This window comes from Tachyglossus aculeatus, chromosome 14 (genome assembly GCF_015852505.1).
Source record: "Tachyglossus aculeatus isolate mTacAcu1 chromosome 14, mTacAcu1.pri, whole genome shotgun sequence".
NCBI lineage: Eukaryota > Metazoa > Chordata > Mammalia > Monotremata > Tachyglossidae > Tachyglossus > Tachyglossus aculeatus.
In genome coordinates this window covers 53882413-53904347 of record NC_052079.1, presented here as the reverse complement: position 1 = coordinate 53904347, position 21935 = coordinate 53882413, and the positions used below count along the sequence as shown (strand labels likewise).

General features: G+C 50.5%; 1 protein-coding gene across 1 annotated transcript; it reads left to right on the top strand.

Annotated features, from left to right (window-relative positions):
- The first annotated feature begins 3618 nt into the window (after positions 1-3618).
- Positions 3619-10773, top strand: MIOX (myo-inositol oxygenase). The gene is made up of 10 exons (XM_038756633.1): positions 3619-3725; positions 5393-5473; positions 5681-5761; positions 5914-6076; positions 6230-6297; positions 7340-7449; positions 7670-7737; positions 8132-8181; positions 8646-8758; positions 10280-10773. The coding sequence occupies exons 1-10, from the start codon at positions 3711-3713 to the stop codon at positions 10386-10388; spliced, it is 858 nt and encodes a 285-aa protein (XP_038612561.1). The 5' UTR covers positions 3619-3710; the 3' UTR covers positions 10389-10773.
- The last annotated feature ends 11162 nt before the right edge of the window (positions 10774-21935 follow it).

Genomic DNA, 21935 nt, shown 5'->3' with positions numbered 1-21935 from the left:
GACACCATACCAAGAGCTGGGGTAGATACAGGCAAATCGGGTTGGACACAGTCGCTGTCCCACATGGAGCTCACAGCCTTGATCCCCATTTTACAGATGAGGTAATTGAGGCCCAGAGAAGTGAAGTAACTTGCCCAAGATCACACACCGGACAAGAGGCACAGTCAGGATTATTATTATTAGTAATAACAATAATAATAATAATTTTGTTATTTGTTAAGCACTTACTTTGTGCCAGGCGCTGGAGTAAGTGCTGGAGTAGAGACAAGCAAACAGGGTTGGACACAGTCCCTGTCCCACAAGGGGCTCCCAGTCTTAATCCCCAATTTACAGGTGTGGTAATAATAATAATAATAGTAATAATAATAATAATAACAATAACAATAATAATAATAATAATGTTGGTATTTGTTAAGCGCTTACTATGTGCAAGGCACTGTTCTAAGCACTGGGGTAGACACAAGGTAATCAGGTTGTCCCACGTGGGACTCACAGTCTTCATCCCCATTTTACAGATGAGGGAACTGAGGCCCAGAGAAGTGAAGTGATTTACCCAAGGTCACACAGCAGACAAGTGGAGGAATTAGGATTAGATCCCAAGTCCTTCTGATTCCCAGGCCCATGTTCTAGCCACTAGGCCATAGAGAAGCAGCGTGGCTCAGTGGAAAGAGCCCGGGCTTTGGAGTCAGAGGTCATGGGTTCAAATCCCGGCTCCGCCAACTGTCAGCTGTGTGACTTTGGGCAAGTCACTTCACTTCTCTGGGCCTCAGTTCCCTCGTCTGTAAAATGGGGATTAAAACTGTGAGCCCCCCGTGGGACAACCTGATCTCCTTGTAACCTCCCCAGTGCTTAGAACAGTGCTTTGCACATAGTAAGCGCTTAATAAATGCCATAATTATTATTATTATTATCATCATCATCATCAATCGTATTTATTGAGCGCTTACTATGTGCAGAGCACTGTACTAAGCGCTTGGGAAGTACAAATTGGCAGCATATAGAGACAGTCCCTACCCAACAGTGGGCTTACAGTCTAAAAGGGGGAAAAGGGATTATTATAATGATCCTCTGGATGGAGATATTGGGGTGGGGTCACTTGTTGGGGGGGGGGGGGCCTGGGACAGAGATGTTGGGGTGGGGTCCTTGGGATGGAGTCACTGGGAAGGGCCTGGGATGGGGATATTGGTGTGGGGTCACAGGGCTGGGGTCACGGGGGGGGGGAGGTCTGAGATGGGAATATTGGGACATCTCTGGAATGGGGTTATGGAGGGGGAGGAGGACACTGGGGTGGAGATACAGGGTGGGGGGAACACTGAGGGTCCAGGGGTTGGGGGTTGGAGGTTTGGGGTTCTCAGCCTTTACCAGAGCCCGCCCGGTTGGGAGCAGGACCCGCCGCTGAACTATTAACCCGCTGCGGGCTGCGTTAACCCTCCCCTCAGAAGGGAAGAGGAGTCGAGCGCTTAGTACCGTGCTCTGCACGCAGAAAGCACTCAGTAAATAGCTGTGTGACTTTGGGCAAGTCACTTCACTTCTCTGGGCCTCGGTTACTTCCTCTGGGAAATGGGGTTTTAGACTGTGAGCCCCACGTGGGATAACCTGATCACCTTGTAACCTCCCCAGCGCTTAGAACAGGGCTCGGCACATAGTATTCATTCATTCAATCGTATTTATTGAGCGCTTACTGTGTGCAGAGCACTGTACTAAGCACTTGGGAAGTACAAGTTGGCAACATAGTAAGTGCTTAACAAATGCTATTATTATTATTATTATAAATACGATTGAATGAATGAGTTGGTGCCCACGTCCAACCTGGTTTTCTTGTATCCCCCCCGGAGCTCAGTACAGTGCTTGGAACGTAGTAAGGGCTTAACAAATACGACTACCATCATTATTATTATTAACTTGCCAACTTGTACTTCCCAAGTGCTTTGTACAGTCCTCTGCACATAGTAAGTGCTCAATAAATACGATTGAATAAATGAATGAATTAATTAACTTAACTGTGCCTCAGTTACCTCATCTGTAAAATGGGGATTAAGACTGTGAGCCCCATGTGGGACAACCTGATTACCTTGTATCCCCCCAGCGCTTAGAACAGTGCTTGGCCTATAGTAAGCACTTAACAAATGCCATTATTATTATTATTATTATTAATATTAAATCTACATCCCAAGCCTCGCATCTCCTGCCTTCAAAACATTTCTACTTGGATGTCCTCCCATCACCTCAAACTTACCATGTCCAAAACAAAGTTCCTTATCTTCCCACCCAAACCCTGTCCGCCCCCTGACTTTCCCATCACTGTAGACGGCACCACCCCATAACCTGGGCTTTACCCTTGACTCCTCTCTCTCATTCAACCCACATAATCAATCCATCACTAAATCCTGCCCGTCCCACCTTCGCGACCTCGCTAAAGTCCGCCCCGTCCTCTCTTTCCAAACCGCTTCCATGTTAATACAATCACTCATCCTATCCCCCCTGGATTACTTCATCAGCCTCCTTGCTGACCTCCCAGCCTCCTGTCTTTCCCCCTACTGTCTTTCCCCCTACTATAGTTTGCTGCCCCGACCAGTTTTCTACAAAAACGCTCAGAACATGTCACTCCTCTCCTCGAAAAACTCCAGCGGTTGCCTATCCACCCCTGCATCAAACAAAAACTCCTCACCTTTGGGCAGTCCAACCCCTTGCCCTCTCCTACCTCACCTGGCTTCTTTCCTTCTCCAGCTCTTACACTCAGTGCCGCTAACCACTGGGCCTCCATCTCGCCTATGCCGCTGCGACCACATCCTGCCCTTAGCCTGGAACGCCCTTCCTCCTCAAATCTGCCAGACAATTCCTCTCCTCCGCTTCAAAGCCTTCTCGAAAGCACACCTCCTCCAAGAGGCCTTCCCAGATTAAGCCCCCCTTCCTCCTCTCCCACTCCCTTCTGCGCCGCCCTAACTTGCTCCCTTTGCTCGTCCCCCCCTTCCAGATCCATAACACTTATGTCCATAGCTGCCATTTATTTATTTATATTGATGTCTGTCTCCCCCACTTTGGGCAGTAAGCTCATTGTGGGCAGGGATTGTATGTTTATTGTTGTATTGAACTCTCCCAAGCTCTTAGTCCAGTGCTCCGCACACAGTGAGCGCTCAATAAATGTGACTGAGTGAACGAATCCACAGTTCAAGCAAGCCAAAGGAGTCGCCACCTGGCCTCAAATCCTGCCCTTTCCCCGGTCTCCAGCTTACTCGCCAAGATAGTGGCCATATCTGGATCTGGCTAGCCGCATCTCCTCGACCAGATGGGCAATGGGTAGAGGCCCTAGGGCTCCCTCCTCCCGTGCCCACCTCCTCCTATCGGGTCCCTCCAGGCTATTCTGGGCTGCCCACGATGACTTACAGTGCTCCGCACACAGTAAGCACTCAATAAATACGAATGAATGAATAACTTGGGTCAGTCCTTCGGGAGGAGCCATTTGCTCTAATCTAGGCCCATGGCCTTGTGGGGTCGCGCAGGCTGGGCCCAGAGACCGGCGGCATGTGGTTAATCAGTGATTTATTGTCCGGGCCGGGTCCAGCTGGCTCAGGCAGCCCCGGTCCCCCCGCCGGGGGGTTATGTAACCTCGGGGGGCGGAGGTATATAGGGGGGTCACCCTCCTGGCCCAGGCTATACCCAGTCACCCAGTGCAGAGTCGCCCCTCGCCCATCATCTGGAGAAGGTGCAGAATGGAGGTTTCCAGGGTGAGTAGTAGCCCGGGCCAGAGAGTGTCCAGGGTCCCTTCTCCCCCCACCCCGCTCTCCCCCATTCCCCCGGGGTCCCCTAGGGTTTGTCCCCGCAGCGAGGGAAGGGCTGGTCGTTGGACTGACGGATGGGTGGACGGTGGGGTCCCTGCGGGTCTCCCGAGACCCTCGGTCCCCACCTCCGGATCGGAGCGGACACCGGCGCGGACACCCGAGCGGACACCTGAACATGGTCATAAACAGTAGCCAGGCCCACGGACACTCGAAACCATACAGCAGCACCTGGACTGAGAGAGGGGTGTTCGGGACAGACCCCCGGACACTCAGGGGTGCTCAGGACAGACCCACGGACACCCAGGGGTCTTTGGGGCAGACTCACTGACACTCAGGGGTGCTCACGGCAGACCCACGGACACTCAGGGGGGCTTGGGACGGACAGACCCATTGAGACCCAGGGGCGCTCGGGACAGAACCACAGTCACTCAGGGGTTCTCAGGGCAGACCCAAGGACAATCAGGAGTGCTCAGAACAGACTCACGGATACTCAGGGGTGCTCAGGATAGACCCACGGATACTCAGGGGTGCTCAGGACAGACCTACAGACACCCAGGGGTGCTCAGGACAGACCCAAGGACACCCAGCATTGCTCAGGACAGACCCATGGACACCCAGGGGTGCTCAGGACAGACACATGGACACCCAGGGGCCCTCAGGACAGACCCAAGGACACCCAGGTGGGCTCAGGACAGACCCAAGTACACCCAGGGGTGCTCAGGACAGACCCATGGACGCTCAGGGGTGCTCAGGACAGACGCACGGACACTCAGGGGTTCTCAGGGCAGACATACGGACACCAAGGGGCCCTCGGGACAGACCCGCAGACACCCAGGGACTCTCGGGGCAGACAAATCCATGGACACCCGGCCAGTTGGCTCCTTCTCCGACAGAGCTGGCAGCACGTCTTCACCCGGCTGGGTCACCATAGAGGAGGAAGGGGGAGGAGGACGACCCTGACAGGACCCTAGAGGCGGTGGCTGGGGGAGCCGCCCTTCAGCCTAGGGTCAAAAGGACCCTCTCCCTCCTCCCCTCCACCCCCCTCCCTTGCTAGAGCCACCCCGCCCAGGCAGAGCTTAACCCCGGCCCAGCCAGGGGTCAGGGAAATGAAGACAGACAGGCGCTGCCAGGTTGGCCGGACAGCTCAAGGACTGAGGCCTGATGGCCCCGCCCCCTCCTCTTCCCCCTCCTCCATCCCCTCCTGCCCCCCCATCATCAATCATCATCATCAATCGTATTTATTGAGCGCTTACTGTGTGCAGAGCACTGTACTAAGCGCTTGGGTAGTACAAATTGGCAACGTATAGAGACAGTCCCTACCCAACAGTGGGCTCACAGCCTAAAAGGGGGAGACAGAGAACAAAACCAAACATACTAACAAAATAAAATAAATAGAATAGATATGTACAAGTAAAATAAATAGAGTAATAAATATGTACAAACATATATACATATATACAGGTGCTGTGGGGAAGGGAAGGAGGTAAGATGGGGGGAGGGAGAGGGGGACGAGGGGGAGAGGAAGGAAGGGGCTCAGTCGGGGAAGGCCTCCTGGAGGAGGTGAGCTCTCAGTAGGGCCATCCCCCCCATCCAACCCCTCTTGCCCCTTCTAGGGCCAAGACCCTTCCCAAGAAGACCAGCCGGCCACAGTTAACAGGACTGGACAAAAGACAAGGGATTTCCGCAACTTCACTGTAAGAGACCCTCGCCCTTTCTCCCCTCTCCCCTCACCCCGGCCTCTCCATAATCCCCCACCCCAGGGTTCCCAGGAGCCACCCACCCCCACCCAATCCTCGTCCCCCACCCCCGTCCCCCCCTCTCGTCCCGGGGTGAAGTGTTCGGGCCCAGAGGCCAAGCCATACTGGGGAGCAGGGGGGGCTGATGTAAGGGTCTGACCCCAGGACAGTCCCCTGCTGGAGCGCGTCTACAACACCTATCTACTCATGCACACGCATCAGACTGTGGACTTCGTCCGGAGAAAGGTGAAATGGCAGGGGTTTGGGGCTGGTGCTCCGATGCCCTGATGCCCACGGGGCTGGGGGCCGTGGGGTCTGTGGCCCAGTGCCCGCGGGGCTGGAGGTGGGCGTCAGTGTCTGGGATCTGGGCCACCACGGTGATGGGCCTGGCCCCTCAGCACGAGCAGTTCGGCCGGTTCTCCTACAAGAAGATGACCATCATGGAGGCCCTGGACCAGCTGGATGGGCTGGTGGATGAATCCGACCCTGACGTCGACTTCCCCAACTCGTTCCACGCCTTCCAGACGGCTGAGGCCATCCGCCGGGCCCATCCGGACAAGGGTAGCTGCCCACGTGCCCCCGCCACTGTCCACCCTCGGGACTCTCCCCTAGGGACAACCGTTCCCATCCAGACTTCCCATCCCCTCGGGATGCCCGCTTCCCCCCAGACTCTCCATCCCTCGGGACACCTCTCAGCCTCCTTCTCTCCCCCAGGATGGTTCCACCTCGTGGGGCTCATACACGATCTGGGCAAGGTGTTGGCTCTGGCTGGGGAGCCGCAGGTAAGGGGCTGGTGGGAGGGGGCCACCTGGCTGGGAATCCACAGGTGAGGGGCTGGTGGAGAGGTGAGGGGTGGGGGGCTCGGCTCAGGGGAGCTGACAGAGGGAGAGGCAAGAAACAGAACTCTGCCCCCAGGATGACTATAATAATAATAATAATGGTATTTGTTAAGCACTTACTATGTATCAAGCATTGTTCTAAGCGCTGGAGTAGATACAAGGTAATCAGGTTGTCATTCATTCATTCAATCGTATTTATTGAGCGCTTACTGTGTGCAGAGCACTGTACTAAGCACTTGGGAAGTCCAAGTTGGCCACATATAGATACGGTCCCTACCCAACAGGGGGCTCACAGTCTTAGACCCCGTTTTATAAACGAGGTAAACTGAGGCACAGAAGCGTTAAGTGACTTGCCCAAGGTCACACAACAGACAAGTGGCAGAGCCGGGATTAGAACCCACGTCCTTTGACTCCCAAGCCCGGGTTCTTGCCACTAGGCCATGCTGCTTCAGACTTTCCCCCTCCTACCTTCGACCTTCCCAGCCTTGGAGGCCTTCCCAGACTGAACCCCTTCCTTCCTCTCCCCCTCGTCCCCCTCTCCATCCCCCCCCATCTTACCTCCTTCCCTTCCCCACAGCACCTGTATATATGTATATATGGTTGTACATATTTATTACTCTATTTATTTATTTATTTTACTTGTACATATCTATCCTATTATTTTATTTTGTTAGTATGCTTGGTTTTGTTCTCTGTCTCCCCCTTTTAGACTGTGAGCCCACTGTTGGGTAGGGACTGTCTCTATATGTTGCCAATTTGGACTTCCCAAGCGCTTAGTACAGTGCTCTGCACATAGTAAGCGCTCAATAAATACGATTGATGATGATGATGATGATGATGATGACCTCATTCTGCAGATGCCCAGGCCTGGGGCCGGGCTGAGGGTCCCTGGCCCCCACACCCCTCTATGCCTCTGGCCCTCACTCCCACTCTCCCGTCCTCTGTCTGCCCACTCCACTCTCCTCCCTCTGTCCCCACTCCCCAGTGGTCAGTGGTCGGAGACACCTTCCCCGTCGGTTGCCGCTTCCAGAGCTCCATTGTCTTCCACGATACGACCTTCCAGGACAACCCTGATGCCAAAGACCCCCGCTACAAGTGAGAGCCCCCACCACCGGGCCTGTGCCCACCCCTTCCCCATCCATTCCCAGGCTGTGCCAGGAGAGAAGTTCCTCCCCCTGCCCGGGCTCCCCATCCCTGGAAAGACCCCAAGCTCCAAAATGCTCCCCCAGGAAGAGGGGTGAGGGGAGGAGAGTGAACTTTGTGTCTGCTTGTCCCGCTAAATCTGAGACCCCCCCTCTCCCACGCCACCCCCCAGCACCGAATATGGGATGTACCAGCCGCACTGCGGTCTGCAGAACGTGCTCATGTCTTGGGGCCATGATGGTGAGTGAGGTTCTGGACCCCTAGGGCATGCAGGGGGGGGATGCTCCTCTTTGGGGGAGCAGGGCTCCCCGGCCAGCAGTGTAGGGAGAGGTTAGAGGGGGTAGAAACTGTCAGACTTGGGGGACAGGCTGGAGGGAGGAGCCCTGGACACAGTGGGAAGAGAGGGAGGGGACTGCCGAGACCCACTTTGTGAAGTCTCTGCACACAGTAAGTGCTCAATAAATACAACTGAATGAAAGTCTGAAGGAAGGCAGGCCTCTCTCCTGGATTGGGTCAAGGGGCGGGGGGGGGGGGGGGGGGGGGCCCGGAGAGGGACCCTGGAGAATTTAGCGGGGTTGGGGGCTGCGGGGGTTGGGGAGCAGACTGTGATTCCCCTCCCCTCGCCCCCCACCAGAATACATGTACCAAATGATGAAGTATAACAACTTCTCCCTCCCGCCGGAGGTAGGTTGGGGTCGGAGGTCCTGGCCCAAGCGCTGCACGGGTTGGATCCTGGGCCCCAAAGGGACCCCAGAGGAAGGGGGGGGACGGACGCCCCGGGATTCAGCATCCCCTCCCGAACCCCAGCCCAACACCGCCCCTTCCCCCAGATCCGGGAAAAGCGTTCCTTGCCTAACCTCCCCGCTCCAATCCGGAAAACCAATCCTGGAGGCCTAGTCCTCCAATCCTGAAGTCCAATCTGGGAGGCCTGGTCCTCTGTCCCCATTCCTGTCCCGATCCACTGCTTCCCGCTGCTCCAATGTGGGAATCCTAAAACCTCGTCCACCGTATCGGGTACCGTCTCCAGTCCCGTCCCCTGCCTCACCCTGTCCCCTGACTCTTCACCTGCCCCAAACTGCCTGTCTTCTGCCCCCCATCCTCTGTCCCTGCCCCTGCCCCGGTGTCCAGCTCAGCCCTGTCTCCCCTAGGCTTTCTACATCGTCCGTTTCCACTCGTTCTACCCCTGGCACACGGGCGGTCAATACCGTCACCTCTGCAACGAGGAGGATTTGCGAATGCTACACTGGGTGCAGGAGTTCAAGTAAGTTGCCTGGGGTTGGGGGAGTGGGTTAGTGGGGACCCCAACCAACGGCCAGCCAAGCACCCTCCCAGTAGTCCCAGCGTTAGGTTTTAGGAAAGCAGAAGGGTGGCCTAATGGATAGAGCAAGGGCCTGGGAAGCAGCGTGGCTCAGTGGAAAGAGCCCGGGCTCTGGAGTCAGGGGTCATGGATTCGAATCCCAGCTCTGCCAGCTGTGTGACTTTGGGCAAGTCACTTCCCTTCTCTGGGCCTCAGTGACCTCATCTGTAAAATGGGGATTAAGACTGCGGGCAACCTCACAGTCAGGCAACCTGATCACCTTGTAACCTCCCCAGCGCTTAGAACAGTGCTTTGCACATAGTAAGCGCTTAATAAATGCCATTAAAAAAAAGGACTGGGGCTCTAATCCCAGCTCTGCCACTTGTCTGCTGGGTGACCTCAGGTAAGTCACTTCACTTCTCTGGGCCTCAGTTACCTCATCTGTCAAATGGAGATTAATGTTCTGAGCCCTATGTGGGACAGGGACTGTGTCTGACCTGATTTGCTTGTATCCATACCTGTGCTTAGCACAGTGCTTGACACATAGTAAGCATTTAACAAATACCATAGCTATTATTATAATTATCATGATCTCTAGGCCTCCTCCTCCTCTTCCCCCTGCCCTCCTCCTTCTCATTCACTCATTCAATCGTATTTATTGAGCGCTTACTGTGTGCAGAGCACTGTACTAAGTGCTTGGGAAGTACAAGTTGGCAACACATAGAGATGGTCCCTACCCAACAGCGGGCTCACAGTCTGGAATAGGGAGACAGACAACAAAACAAAACATATTAACAAAATAAAACAAATAGAATAAATATGTACAAGTAAAATAGAGTAATAAATATGTACAAACACATGTACATTCATTCATTCAATCGTTTTTATTGAGCGCTTACTGTGTGCAGAGCACTGTACTAAGCGCTTGGGAAGTACAAGTTGGCAACATATAGAGATGGTCCCTACCCAACATTGGGCTCACAGTCTGGAAGGGGGAGACAGAGACCAAAACAAAGCATATTAACAAAATAAAACAAATAGAATAAATATGTACAAACATATATACATTCATTCATTCAATCGTTTTTATTGAGCCCTTACTGTGTGCAGAGCACCGTACTAAGCGCTTGGGAAGTACAAGTTGGCAACATATAGAGACGGCACTGTTCTAAGTGCTGGGGAGGTTCCAAGGTGATCAGGCTGTCCCACGGGGAGCTCACAGTCTTCATCCCCATTTTACAGGTGAGGGAACTGAGGCCCAGAGAAGTGAAGTGACTTGCCCAAAGTCACACAGCTGACAATCGGCAGAGCTGTACTCTCCCTAGGGCTTAGTACAGTGCTTTGCACACGGGGAGTGCTCAATAAATAGGGCTTCCCTGCTCAATTCTCCTTCTCCTCTACGCTTCGGTCACCGGGGATGCCCACCGGTCCCTGGGCCCTCTCCCCGGTCCCACCCCACTTGGTCTCCCTGTGCTCTTTCTGCAGTCAGTTCGACCTATACACCAAGTCTCCAGACCTGCCGGATCCGGCCAAGCTACGGCCCTACTATCAGTCCCTCATCGACACGTACTGTCCGGGCCTCCTGAGCTGGTGACCGTCCCCTCTGAGCTGAGACCCTCCTCCGGCACTGTGGGCAAGGCCCCAGGACTCCCCTTCCCTCCCACCCATCCATCTCTCAACCAGGCATGGATTCCTGGTCCCCAAATCTCTCTCTGGACGCTGCCATCAAGGCAACACGAACCTGGGCCAGTTATCTGAGCATCCACTGTCCATCAGCAACCCCCCTCCCACCCCCTGCCCCACCTGAGCGCTCGGGGCTCTGCTTATTTTCCTTCTCTCTTCAGCACCCCACAATAATTTGCCCATACTGACCCCCAGCCCCCTTCTCCCTGACCCTCCTCCCACCCCTGCCCCCGTCCCCACTCTGTGTTCTCTGTTTCTGCTCCAGCTTCTTCCAAAAATAAATCCCTTGCAGTGTCCCGGCTGTGTGAGGGGTAAGGAATTGAGGTCACCCACTTTGGGGCGGAGGGGTGGAGGGCAGGGGGGCGCGTGAAGCGGCGTGGCTCAGTGGAAAGAGCCCGGGCTTTGGAGTCAGAGGGCGTGGGTTCAAATCCCGGCTCCGCCACTTGTCGGCTGTGTGACTTTGGGCAAGTCACTTCACTTCTCTGGGCCTCAATTCCCTCATCTGGAAAATGGGGATGAAGACTGTGAGCCCCTCGTGGGACCTTGTATCTACCCCAGCGCTTGTATCTTCCCACGCTGGCGAAGCAGCGTGGCTCAGTGGGAAGGAGCCCGGGCTTTGGAGTCAGAGGTCAGAGGACCCTGCCCCCGAGTTCCGAGGTTTGGAAGCGAGGAAGAGGGTTAGGGGGGAAACCGTCAGAATCAGTCAATCAATCAATAGTATTGATTGAGCGTTTACTCTGTGCAGGACACTGTGAGGAAGAGGGTTGGGGAGAAACCGTCAGAATCAGAGCGTTTACTCCGTGCAGGTCACTGTGCTTAGCCCATACCTCCTTTAGACTGTAAGCAGGGTCTACCAAGTCTGTTAGGCCGCACTCTCCCAATGCGAAACATAGCGCTTTGCACACAGTAAGCGCTCCAATCAATACGATTGATTGGAGCGCTTAGTACGGTGCTCTGCACACAGTAAGCGCTCAATCAATACTATTGATTGGAGCGCTTAGTCCAGTGCTCTGCACACAGTAAACGCTCAATAAATACGATTGAATGAATGAATGAAGAGCCTCAGCAGCGACGACCCTCCAACCTCGCCACGAGGGGGCAGCAAAGCCCGATTTCATTCAGGTTTCCGTCCGTCTCCTCCTATTAATAATAATAATAATAATAATAATAGTATTTGTTAAGCGCTTACTATGTGCCAAGCACTGTTCTAAGCCCTGGGGTAGATACAAGGAAATCAGGTTGTCCCACGTGGGGCTCACATCTTCACCCCCATTTTACAGATGAGGGAACTAAGGCCCAGAGAAGTCAAGTGACTTGTCCAAAATCCCACAGCAGACAAGTGGCAGGGCGGGATTAGAACCCATGACCTTCTGACTCCCGAGCCCGGGCTCTATCCGCTACGCCATGCTGCTTCCCTTCCCATTAAACTACAGTATAATTTCCTCGAGGGCAAAGATGATAGTAATAACAGTAACAGCAACAAAAGAATAACAATAATAATGATGGTATTTGTTGAGCGTTTATTATGTGCCAAGCACTGTTCTAAGCGCTGGGGTAGATACAAGGTAGTCAGGTTGTTCCACGGGGGGCTCACAGTCTTCACCCCCATTTTACAGATGAGGGAACTGAGGCCCAGAGAAGTCAAGTGACTTGGCCAAAGTCCCACGGCCGACAAGTGGCAGAGCGGGATTAGAACCCATGACCTTCTGACTCCCGAGCCCGGGCTCTATCCGCTACGCCATGCTGCTTCCCTTCCCATTAAACTACAGTATAATTTCCTCGAGGGCAAAGATAACAGCAATAACAGTAACAACAACAAAAGAAAAACAATAATAATGATGGTATTTGTTAAGCGTTTATTATGTGTCAAGCACTGTTCTAAGCGCTGGGGTAGATACAAGGAAGTCAGGTTGTCCCACGCGGGGCTCACATCTTCACCCCCATTTTACAGATGAGGGAACTAAGGCCCAGAGAAGTCAAGTGACTTGTCCAAAGTCCCACAGCAGACAAGTGGCAGAGCGGGATTAGAACCCATGACCTTCTGACTCCTGAGCCCGGGCTCTATCTGCTACGCCATGCTGCTTCCCTTCCCATTAAACTACAGTATAATTTCCTCGAGGGCAAAGATAACAGCAATAACAACAGCAAAATAATAACAACAATAATGATGGTATTTGTTAAGCGTTTATTATGTGCCAAGCACTGTTCTAAGCGCTGGGGTAGATACAAGGTAGTCAGGTTGTTCCACGGGGGGCTCACAGTCTTCACCCCCATTTTACAGATGAGGGAACTGAGGCCCAGAGAAGTCAAGTGACTTGGCCAAAGTCCCACAGCAGACAAGTGGCAGAGCGGTATTAGAACCCATGACCTTCTGACTCCCGAGCCCGGGCTCTATCCGCTACGCCATGCTGCTTCCCTTCCCATTAAACTACAGTATAATTTCCTCGAGGGCAAAGATAACAGCAATAACAGTAACAACAACAAAAGAAAAACAATAATAATGATGGTATTTGTTAAGCGTTTATTATGTGTCAAGCACTGTTCTAAGCGCTGGGGTAGATACAAGGAAGTCAGGTTGTCCCACGCGGGGCTCACATCTTCACCCCCATTTTACAGATGAGGGAACTAAGGCCCAGAGAAGTCAAGTGACTTGTCCAAAGTCCCACAGCAGACAAGTGGCAGAGCGGGATTAGAACCCATGACCTTCTGACTCCCGAGCCCGGGCTCTATCTGCTACGCCATGCTGCTTCCCTTCCCATTAAACTACAGTATAATTTCCTCGAGGGCAAAGATAACAGCAATAACAACAGCAAAATAATAACAACAATAATGATGGTATTTGTTAAGCGTTTATTATGTGTCAAGCACTGTTCTAAGCGCTGGGGTAAATACAAGGTAGTCAGGTTGTCCCACGGGGGGCTCACAGTCTTCATCCCCATTTTACAGATGAGGGAACTGAGGCCCTGAGAAGTCAAGTGACTTGTCCAAAGTCCCACAGCCGACAAGTGGCAGAGCGGGATTAGAACCCATGACCTTCTGACTCCCGAGCCCGGGCTCTATCTGCTACGCCATGCTGCTTCCCTTCCCATTAAACTACAGTATAATTTCCTCGAGGGCAAAGATGACAGCAATAACAATAACAACAACAAAAGAATAACAATAATAATGATGGTATTTGTTAAGCATTTATTACGTGCCAAGCACTGTTCTAAGCCCTGGGGTAGATACAAGGAAGTCAGGTTGTCCCACGTGGGGCTCACATCTTCACCCCCATTTTACAGATGAGGGAACTGAGGCCCAGAGAAGTCAAGTGACTTGTCCAAAGTCCCACAGCAGACTAGTGGCGGAGCGGCATTAGAACCCATGACCTTCTGACTCCCGAGCCCGGGCTCTATCCGCTACGCCATGCTGCTTCCCTTCCCATTAAACTACAGTATAATTTCCTCGAGGGCAAAGATGATAGTAATAACAGTAACAGCAACTAAATAATAACAATAATAATGATGGTATTTGTTATGCGTTTATTATGTGTCAAGCACTGTTCTAAGCGCTGGGGTAGAAACAAGGTAGTCAGGTTGTCCCACGTGGGGCTCACACTCTTAATCCCCATTTTACACATAATAATAATAATGATGGCATTTGTTAAGCCCCTACTATGTGCCAAGCACTGCTCTAAGCGCTGGGGAGGATACAAGGTGATCAGGTTGTCCCACGTGGGGCTCCCAGTCTTCATCCCCATTTTCCAGATGAGGTCACTGAGGCCCAGAGAATTGAAGTGACTTGCCCAAAGTCACACAGCTGCCCAGTGGCGGAGGCGGGATTAGAACCCACGACCTCTGACTCCCAAGCCCGGGCTCTTTCCACTGAGCAACACTGCTTCTCATGACACATAACAATCATTGCGGTACTGTTAAGCGCTTACTATGTGCCAAGCACGGTACTAAGCACTGGGGAAGATACACTCTAAGGATATAATTATTATTATTATTATAATTATGGTATTTGTTAAGCGCTTATTACATTCCAGGCACTGTCCCAATCTCCGTCCCACAGGGGGCTGGCAGTCTGAAGCAGCAAGTTGTATTGGCAGGACCACGTGTTTGGGAATCAGAGGACATGGGTTCTAATCCCACCTCCGCCACTTGTCTGCTGTGTGACCTTGGGCAAACTTCTCTGTGCCTCAGTTACCTCACCTGTAAAATGGGGATGAAGACTGTGAGGCCCCCGCCGTGGGACAACCTGATCACCGTGTAACCTCCCCAGCGCTGAGAACAGTGCTTGACACATAGTAAGCGCTTAACAAATACTATAATTATTATTATTATTATCTAACATGGGGGGAAGGAGGAAAGGTACCACGGTCACCCACAGGGAAGTGGCAGAGGTAGGATTAGAACTCAGAACTCATGACTTGCAGCTCTGCGCTCTTTCCACCAGACCATTCATTCATTCGATCGTATTTATTGAGCGCTTACTGTGTGCAGAGCGGCTTCCCAACCCCGAGAGTGCCTAGTGGACGCTCCCACGTAAATATTTATTACTCCATTTTATTAATGATGTGTATACGGCTATAATTCTATTTATTCTGATGGCATTGATACCTGTCTTCTTGTTTTATTTTGAGGCCTGTCTCTTCCTTATAATAATAATAATAATAATAATAATGGTATTTGTTCATTCATTCATTCATTCCTTCAATCAATCGTATTTATTGAGTGCTTACTGTGTGCAGAGCACTGTACTAAGCGCGTGGGAAGTACAAGTTGGCAACATATAGAGACGGTCCCTACCCCCAACAATGGGCTCACAGTCTAGAAGGGGGAGACAGAGAACAAAACAAATCATGGAGACAGGTGTCAAAATTTGTTAAGCGCTTACTATGTGCTCACTTCACTTACTCTATTACTCTATTTATTTATTTTACTTGTACATATTTATTCTATTTTATTCTGTTAATATGTTTTGTTTTGTTCTCTGTCTCCCCTTTCTAGACTGTGAGCCCACTGTTGGGTAGGGACCGTCTCTATATGTTGCCAACTTGTACTTCCCAAGCGCTTAGTACAGTGCTCTGCACACAGTAAGCGCTCAATAAATATGATTGAATGAATGAATGAATGTGCCAAGCACTGTTCTAAGCGCTGAGGGGGATATAAGGTGATCAGGTTGTCCCACGTGGGGCTCACAGTCTTCATCCCCATTTTACCGATGAGGTAACTGAGAAGTGAAGTTCAGCAGCGTGGCTCAGTGGAAAGAGCCCGGGCTTTGGAGTCAGAGATCATGGGTTCAAATCCCGACTCTGCCAACTGTCAGCTGTGTGACTTTGGGCAAGTCACTTCACTTCTCTGTGCCTCAGTTACCTCATCTGTGAAATGGGTATTAAAACTGTGAGCCCCCTGTGGGACAACTTGATCACCTTGTAACCTCCCCCAATCAATCAATCGCATTTATTGAGCGCTTACTGCCCCCAGCGCTTAGAACAGTGCTTTGCACATAGTAAGCGCTTAACAAATGCCATCATCATCATCATTCATTCAATCGTATTTATTGAGCGCTGACTGTGTGCAGAGCACTGTACTAAGCGCGTGGGAAGTACAAGTTGGCAACATCTAGAGACGGTCCCTACCCAACAGTGGGCTCACAGTCTAGAGGGGGGGAGACAGACAACAAAACAAAACATGGAGACAGGTGTCAAAATGTGTTAAGCGCTTACTTACTATGTGCCAAGCACTGTTCTAAGCGCCGAGGGGGATATAAGGTGATCACGTTGTCCCACGTGGGGCTCACAGTCTTCATCCCCATTTTACCGATGAGGTAACTGAGGCACAGAGAAGTGAAGTTTTCATTCATTCAATCGTATTTATTGAGCGCTTATTGTGTGCAGAGCACTGGACTAAGCGCCTGGGAAGTCCAAGTTGGCAACATCTAGAGACGGTCCCTACCCAACAGTGGGCTCACAGTCTAGAAGGGGGGCACAGAGAACAAAACAAAACATATTAACAAAATAAAATAAATAGAATAAATATGTACAAATTAAATAAAGTCACTTAGCTGCCACTTGTCTGCTGTGTGACTTTGGGCAAGTCACTTCACTTCTCTGGGCCTCAGTTCCCTCATCTGGAAAATGGGGATTAAGTCTGTGAGCCCCACGTGGGACAACTTGATTACCTTGTATCTACCCCAGCACTTAGAAAAGTGCTTTGCACATAGTAAGCGCTTAATAAATGCCATTATTATTATTAGAGTAAGTGAAGTGACTTACCTAAGGTCACAAAGCAGATGTGGCGGAGGCGGGATTAGAACCCATGACCTCAGCCTCCCAAGGGCCTGCTCTTTCCACTGAGCCACGCGGCTTCTAGACTGTGAACCCACTGTGGGCTCTGTTGCCGGTTTGTCCTCTCCCGAGCGCTTAGTCCAGTGCTCTGCACACAGTGAGCGCTCAACAAATACGATTGAATGAATGAATAAATACCGGATTGGGTCCAACCCGATTAAAATGTTTCTAACCCAGCGCTCAGTCCAAAGGTTGGCACCAAATTGCTTAACAATTATTTTGAGTATTTGGAGCCTTTTCTTCCCTTTAACTCGCCGGAAGACGCATTCATTCATGCATTCAATTGTATTTATTGAGCGCTTATTGTGTGCAGAGCACTGGACTAAGCGCTTGGGAAGTACAAGACGCATCGATTTGTTCTTTGAAGGACCTTTGGAGGAAAAGCAGATTAGGTTTGGGCCTCTCACTGTGCCCAACCCTGCGCAAACATTGTGTTTGAATCTTGAAGCCCGACGGTTCACCTCGTTCGCAGCCTGTTTGCCGCGCGTTTGGAAACCCAGTGGGGTCGGATCAATCAATCAATCAATCAATCAATCGTATTTATTGAGCACTTACTGTGTGCAGAGCACTGTACTAAGCGCTTGGGAAGCACAAGTTGGCAACATATAGAGACAGTCCCTACCCAACAGTGGGCTCACAGTCTAAAAGGGGGAGTCAGAGAACAAAACCAAACATACTAACAAAATAAAATAAATAGATATGGACAAGTAAAATAAATAAATAAATAAATAAATAGAGTAATAAATATGTCCAGGATGTTCTCACCTCTCTTCCCTGGGGTGGACTATTTATTCATTCAGTCGTATTGATTGAGCGCTTACTGTGTGCAGAACACTGGACTAAGCGCTTGGGAAGTACAATTCAGCCACAGATAATAATAATAATAATAGTAATTTTTGTATTTGTTAAGCGCTTACTATGTGCAAAGCACCGTTCTAAGCACTGAGGAGGATACAAGGTGATCAGGTTATCCCACGGGGGCTCACAGTCTTAATCCCCACTTTCCATTGTATTTGTTAAGCACTTACTATGTGCAAAGCACCGTTCTAAGCGCTGGGGAGGATACAAGGTGATCAGGTTGTCCCACAGGGGGCTCACAGTCTTCACCCCCATTTTCCAGACGAGGTAACTGAGGCCCAGAGAAGTGACTCGCCCAAAGTCACACAGCTGACAAGTGGCGGAGTCGGGATTTGAACCCATGACCTCTGACTCCTCACCGTACCTCGTTCTCGCCTGTCCCGCCGTCGACCCCCGGCCCACGTCCTCCCCCGGGCCCGGAATGCCCTCCCTCTGCCCCTCCGCCAAGCTAGCTCTCTTCCTCAAGGCCCTACTGGGAGCTCACCTCCTCCAGGAGGCCTTCCCAGACTGAGCCCCTTCCTTCCTCTCCCCCTCGTCCCCCTCTCCATCCCCCCCATCTTACCTCCTTCCCTTCCCCACAGCGCCTGTATATATGGATATATGTTTGTACATATTTATTACTCTATTTATTTATTTTACTTGTACATATCTATTCTATTTATTTTATTCTGTTAGTATGTTTGGTTTTGTTCTCTGTCTCCCCCTTTTAGACTGTGAGCCCACTGTTGGGTAGGGACCGTCTCTATATGCTGCCAACTTGTACTTCCCAAGCGCTTAGTACAGTGCTCTGCACACAGTAAGCACTCAATAAATACGATTGATGATGATGATGACTCCAAAGCCCGGGCTCTTTCCGTCGAGCCACGCTGCAGAGACGGTCCCCAGTCTAGAAGGGGGAGACACAACAAAACAAAACAAGTAGACAGGTGTCAAAACCATCAAAATAGATCATTATAGCTATATACTCATTAATAAGATAGATTAATAAATATATACAGATAGACACAAGTTACCGATGAGCCCTACTGAGAGCTCACCTCCTCCAGAAGGCCTTCCCAGACTGAGCCCCCCCTTTTCCTCTCATTCATTCAATCGTATTTATTGAGCGCTTACTGCGAGCAGAGCACTGGACTTGCCCAAAGTCACACAGCTGACAATTGGCGGAGGTGGGATTTGAACCCATGACCTCTGACTCCAAACCCCCGGGCTCTTTCCACTGAGCCACGCTGCTTCTCTGGTATCGACGCCTGTCTGCTTGTTTTGTTTTGTTGTCTGCCTCCCCACTTCTAATAATAATAATGATGGCATTTGTTCATTCATTCAATCGTGTTTGTTAAGTGCTTACTGTGTGCGAAGCACTGTTAATAATAATTAATAATAATAATAATGGCATTTGTTAAGCGCTTACTATGTGCAGAGCACTGTTCTAAGTGCTGGGGGGTTACAAGGTGATCAAGTTGTCCCACATGGGGCTCACAGTCTTCATCCCCATTTTCCAGACGAGGTAACTGAGGCTCAGAGAAGTTAAGCGACTTGCCCAAGGTCACACAGCAGACATGTGGGGGAGGCGGGATTCGAACCCATGACCTCTGACTCCAGAGCCCGGGCTCTTTCCACTGAGCCACGCTGCTCCTCTGAGCGCTGGGCACTGTTCTAAGCGCTGGGCTGCGAGCCCGTTGTTGGGTAGGGACCGTCTCTCTCTGTTGCCGAATTGTCCTTTCCAAGCGCTTAGTCCAGTGCTCTGCACACAGTAAGCGCTCAATAAATACGATGGAATGAATGAATGAATGAAATACTAATATTATTCAATCGTATTTATTGACCGCTTACTGTGAGCAAACAGCGGAAAGAGCCCGGGCTTGGGAGTTAGGGGTCATGGGTTCTAATCCCAGTTCCGCCCCATGTCTGCTGTGTGACCTTGGGCAAGTCACTTCACGTCTCTGAGCCTCAGTTCCCTCATCTGTAAAATGGGGATGAAGACTGTGAGCCCCACGGGGGGCCACCTGATCACCTTGTATGCCCCCCCCCCCAGCGCTTAGAACGGTGCTTGGCACATAGTAAGCGCTTAACAATTGCAATCGTTATTACTATTAATCAATCAATCAATCAATCGTATTTATTGAGCGCTTACTGTGTACAGAGCACTGTACTAAGCGCTTGGGAAGTCCAAGTTGGCAACATATAGAGACAGTCCCTAAGCACTTGGCAATGTAGTATGTAGTACGTATACTGTATATATACAGTATATACACCTGTATATATGTATATATGTTTGTACATATTTATTACTCTATTTATTTTACTTGTACATATCTATTCTATTTATTTTATTTTGTTAGTATGTTTGGTTTTGTTCTCTGTCTCCCCCTTTTAGACTGTGAGCCCACTGTTGGGTAGGGACCGTCTCTATATGTTGCCAATTTGGACTTCCCATGCGCTTAGTAAAGTGCTCTGCACACAGTAAGCGCTCAATAAATATGATTGATGATGATGATGATTATTATTAATAGGAATAAATCAGTCAGGGATCAGTGCCGTGGGGTCCACTGTGAGCCTGTTGTTCGGTAGGGACCGTCTCTACATGTTGCCGATTTGTACTTCCCAGCGCTTAGTACAGTGCTCTGCACACAGTCAGCACTCAATCAATATGTTTGAATGAATGATGATGATGATGACATTATTAGGCGCTTACTATATGCAAAGCCCTGTTCTAAGCGCTGGGGAGGTTTCAAGGTGATCAGGTTGTCCCACGTGGGGGCTCACAGTCTTAATCCCCATTTTCCCCATTTAGAGAAGCAGCGTGGCTCAGTGGAAAGAGCCCGGGTTTTGGAGGCAGAGGTCATGGGTTCAAATCCCGGCTCCGCCACTTGTCAGCTGTGTGACTTTGGGCAAGTCACTTCAATCAATCAATCGTATTTATTGAGCGCTTACTGTGTGCAGAGCACTGTACTAAGCGCTTAGTACTTCTCTGGGCCTCAGTTCCCTCATCTGGAAAATGGGGATGAAGACCGTGAGCCCCCCGTGGGATCACATTGTAACCTCCCCAGTGCTTAGAACAGTGCTTTGCACATAGTAAGCGCTTAATAAATGCCATTATTATTATTTTCCAGATAAGGTCACTGAGGCTGTCTCTATATGTTGCCAACTTGTACTTCCCAAGCGCTTAGTACATCATCATCGTCAATCGTATTTATTGAGCGCTTACTATGTGCAGAGCACTGTACTGAGCGCTTGGGAAGTACAAATTGGCAACATCTAGAGACGGTCCCTACCCAACAGTGGGCTCACAGTCTAAAAGGGGGAGACTGAGAACAAAACCAAACATACTAAAAATAAAATAAATAAAACAGTCCAGTGCTCTGCACACAGTAAGCGCTCAATAAATACGATTGAGGCCCAGAGAAGTGAAGTGACTTGCCCAGAGTCACACAGCTGACAATAGGCGGGGTCGGGATTTGAACTCGTTACCTCTGACTGCAAAGCCAGGGCTCTTTCCACTGAGCCACGCGGCTTCTCAATGAATGAATGAACTCAGTCCAGTGCTCTGCACACGGTAAGTGCTCCATCAATGCGACTGAATGAATGAAATGAATGATTAAATCCAACCGCAATATGTTGCCGACTTGTACTTCCCAAGCGCTTAGTACAGTGCTCTGCACACAGTAAGCGCTCAATAAATACGATTGAATGAATGAATGAACTGCAAGGGTGTTTGCTCTAACCCGTTGTTGGGTAGGGACTGTATGTGTTGCCGAATTGGACTTTCCAAGCGCTTAGTACAGTGCTCCGCACACGGTAGGCGCTCAATAAATAGGATTGTTGTTGGGTAGGGACCATCACTATATGTTGCCAACTTGTACATCCCAAGCGCTTAGTACAGTGCTTTGCACACAGTAAGCGCTCAGTAAATACGATTGAATGCATGAAATGAATGATTAAATCCAACTGTAATATGTTGCCGACTTGTACTTCCCAAGCGCTTAGTACAGTGCTCTGCACACGGTAAGCGCTCAATAAATACGATTGAATGAATGAATGAATGAAATCCAACTGCAATATGTTGCCGACTTGTACTTCCCAAGCGCTTAGTACAGTGCTCTGCACACAGTAAGCGCTCAATAAATACGATTGAATGAATGAATGAACTGCAAGGGCTTTTGCTCTAACCCGTTTTTGGGTAGGGACTGTATGTGTTGCCGAATTGGACTTTCCAAGCGTTTGGTACAGTGCTCTGCACACGGTAGGCGCTCAATAAATAGGATTGATGTT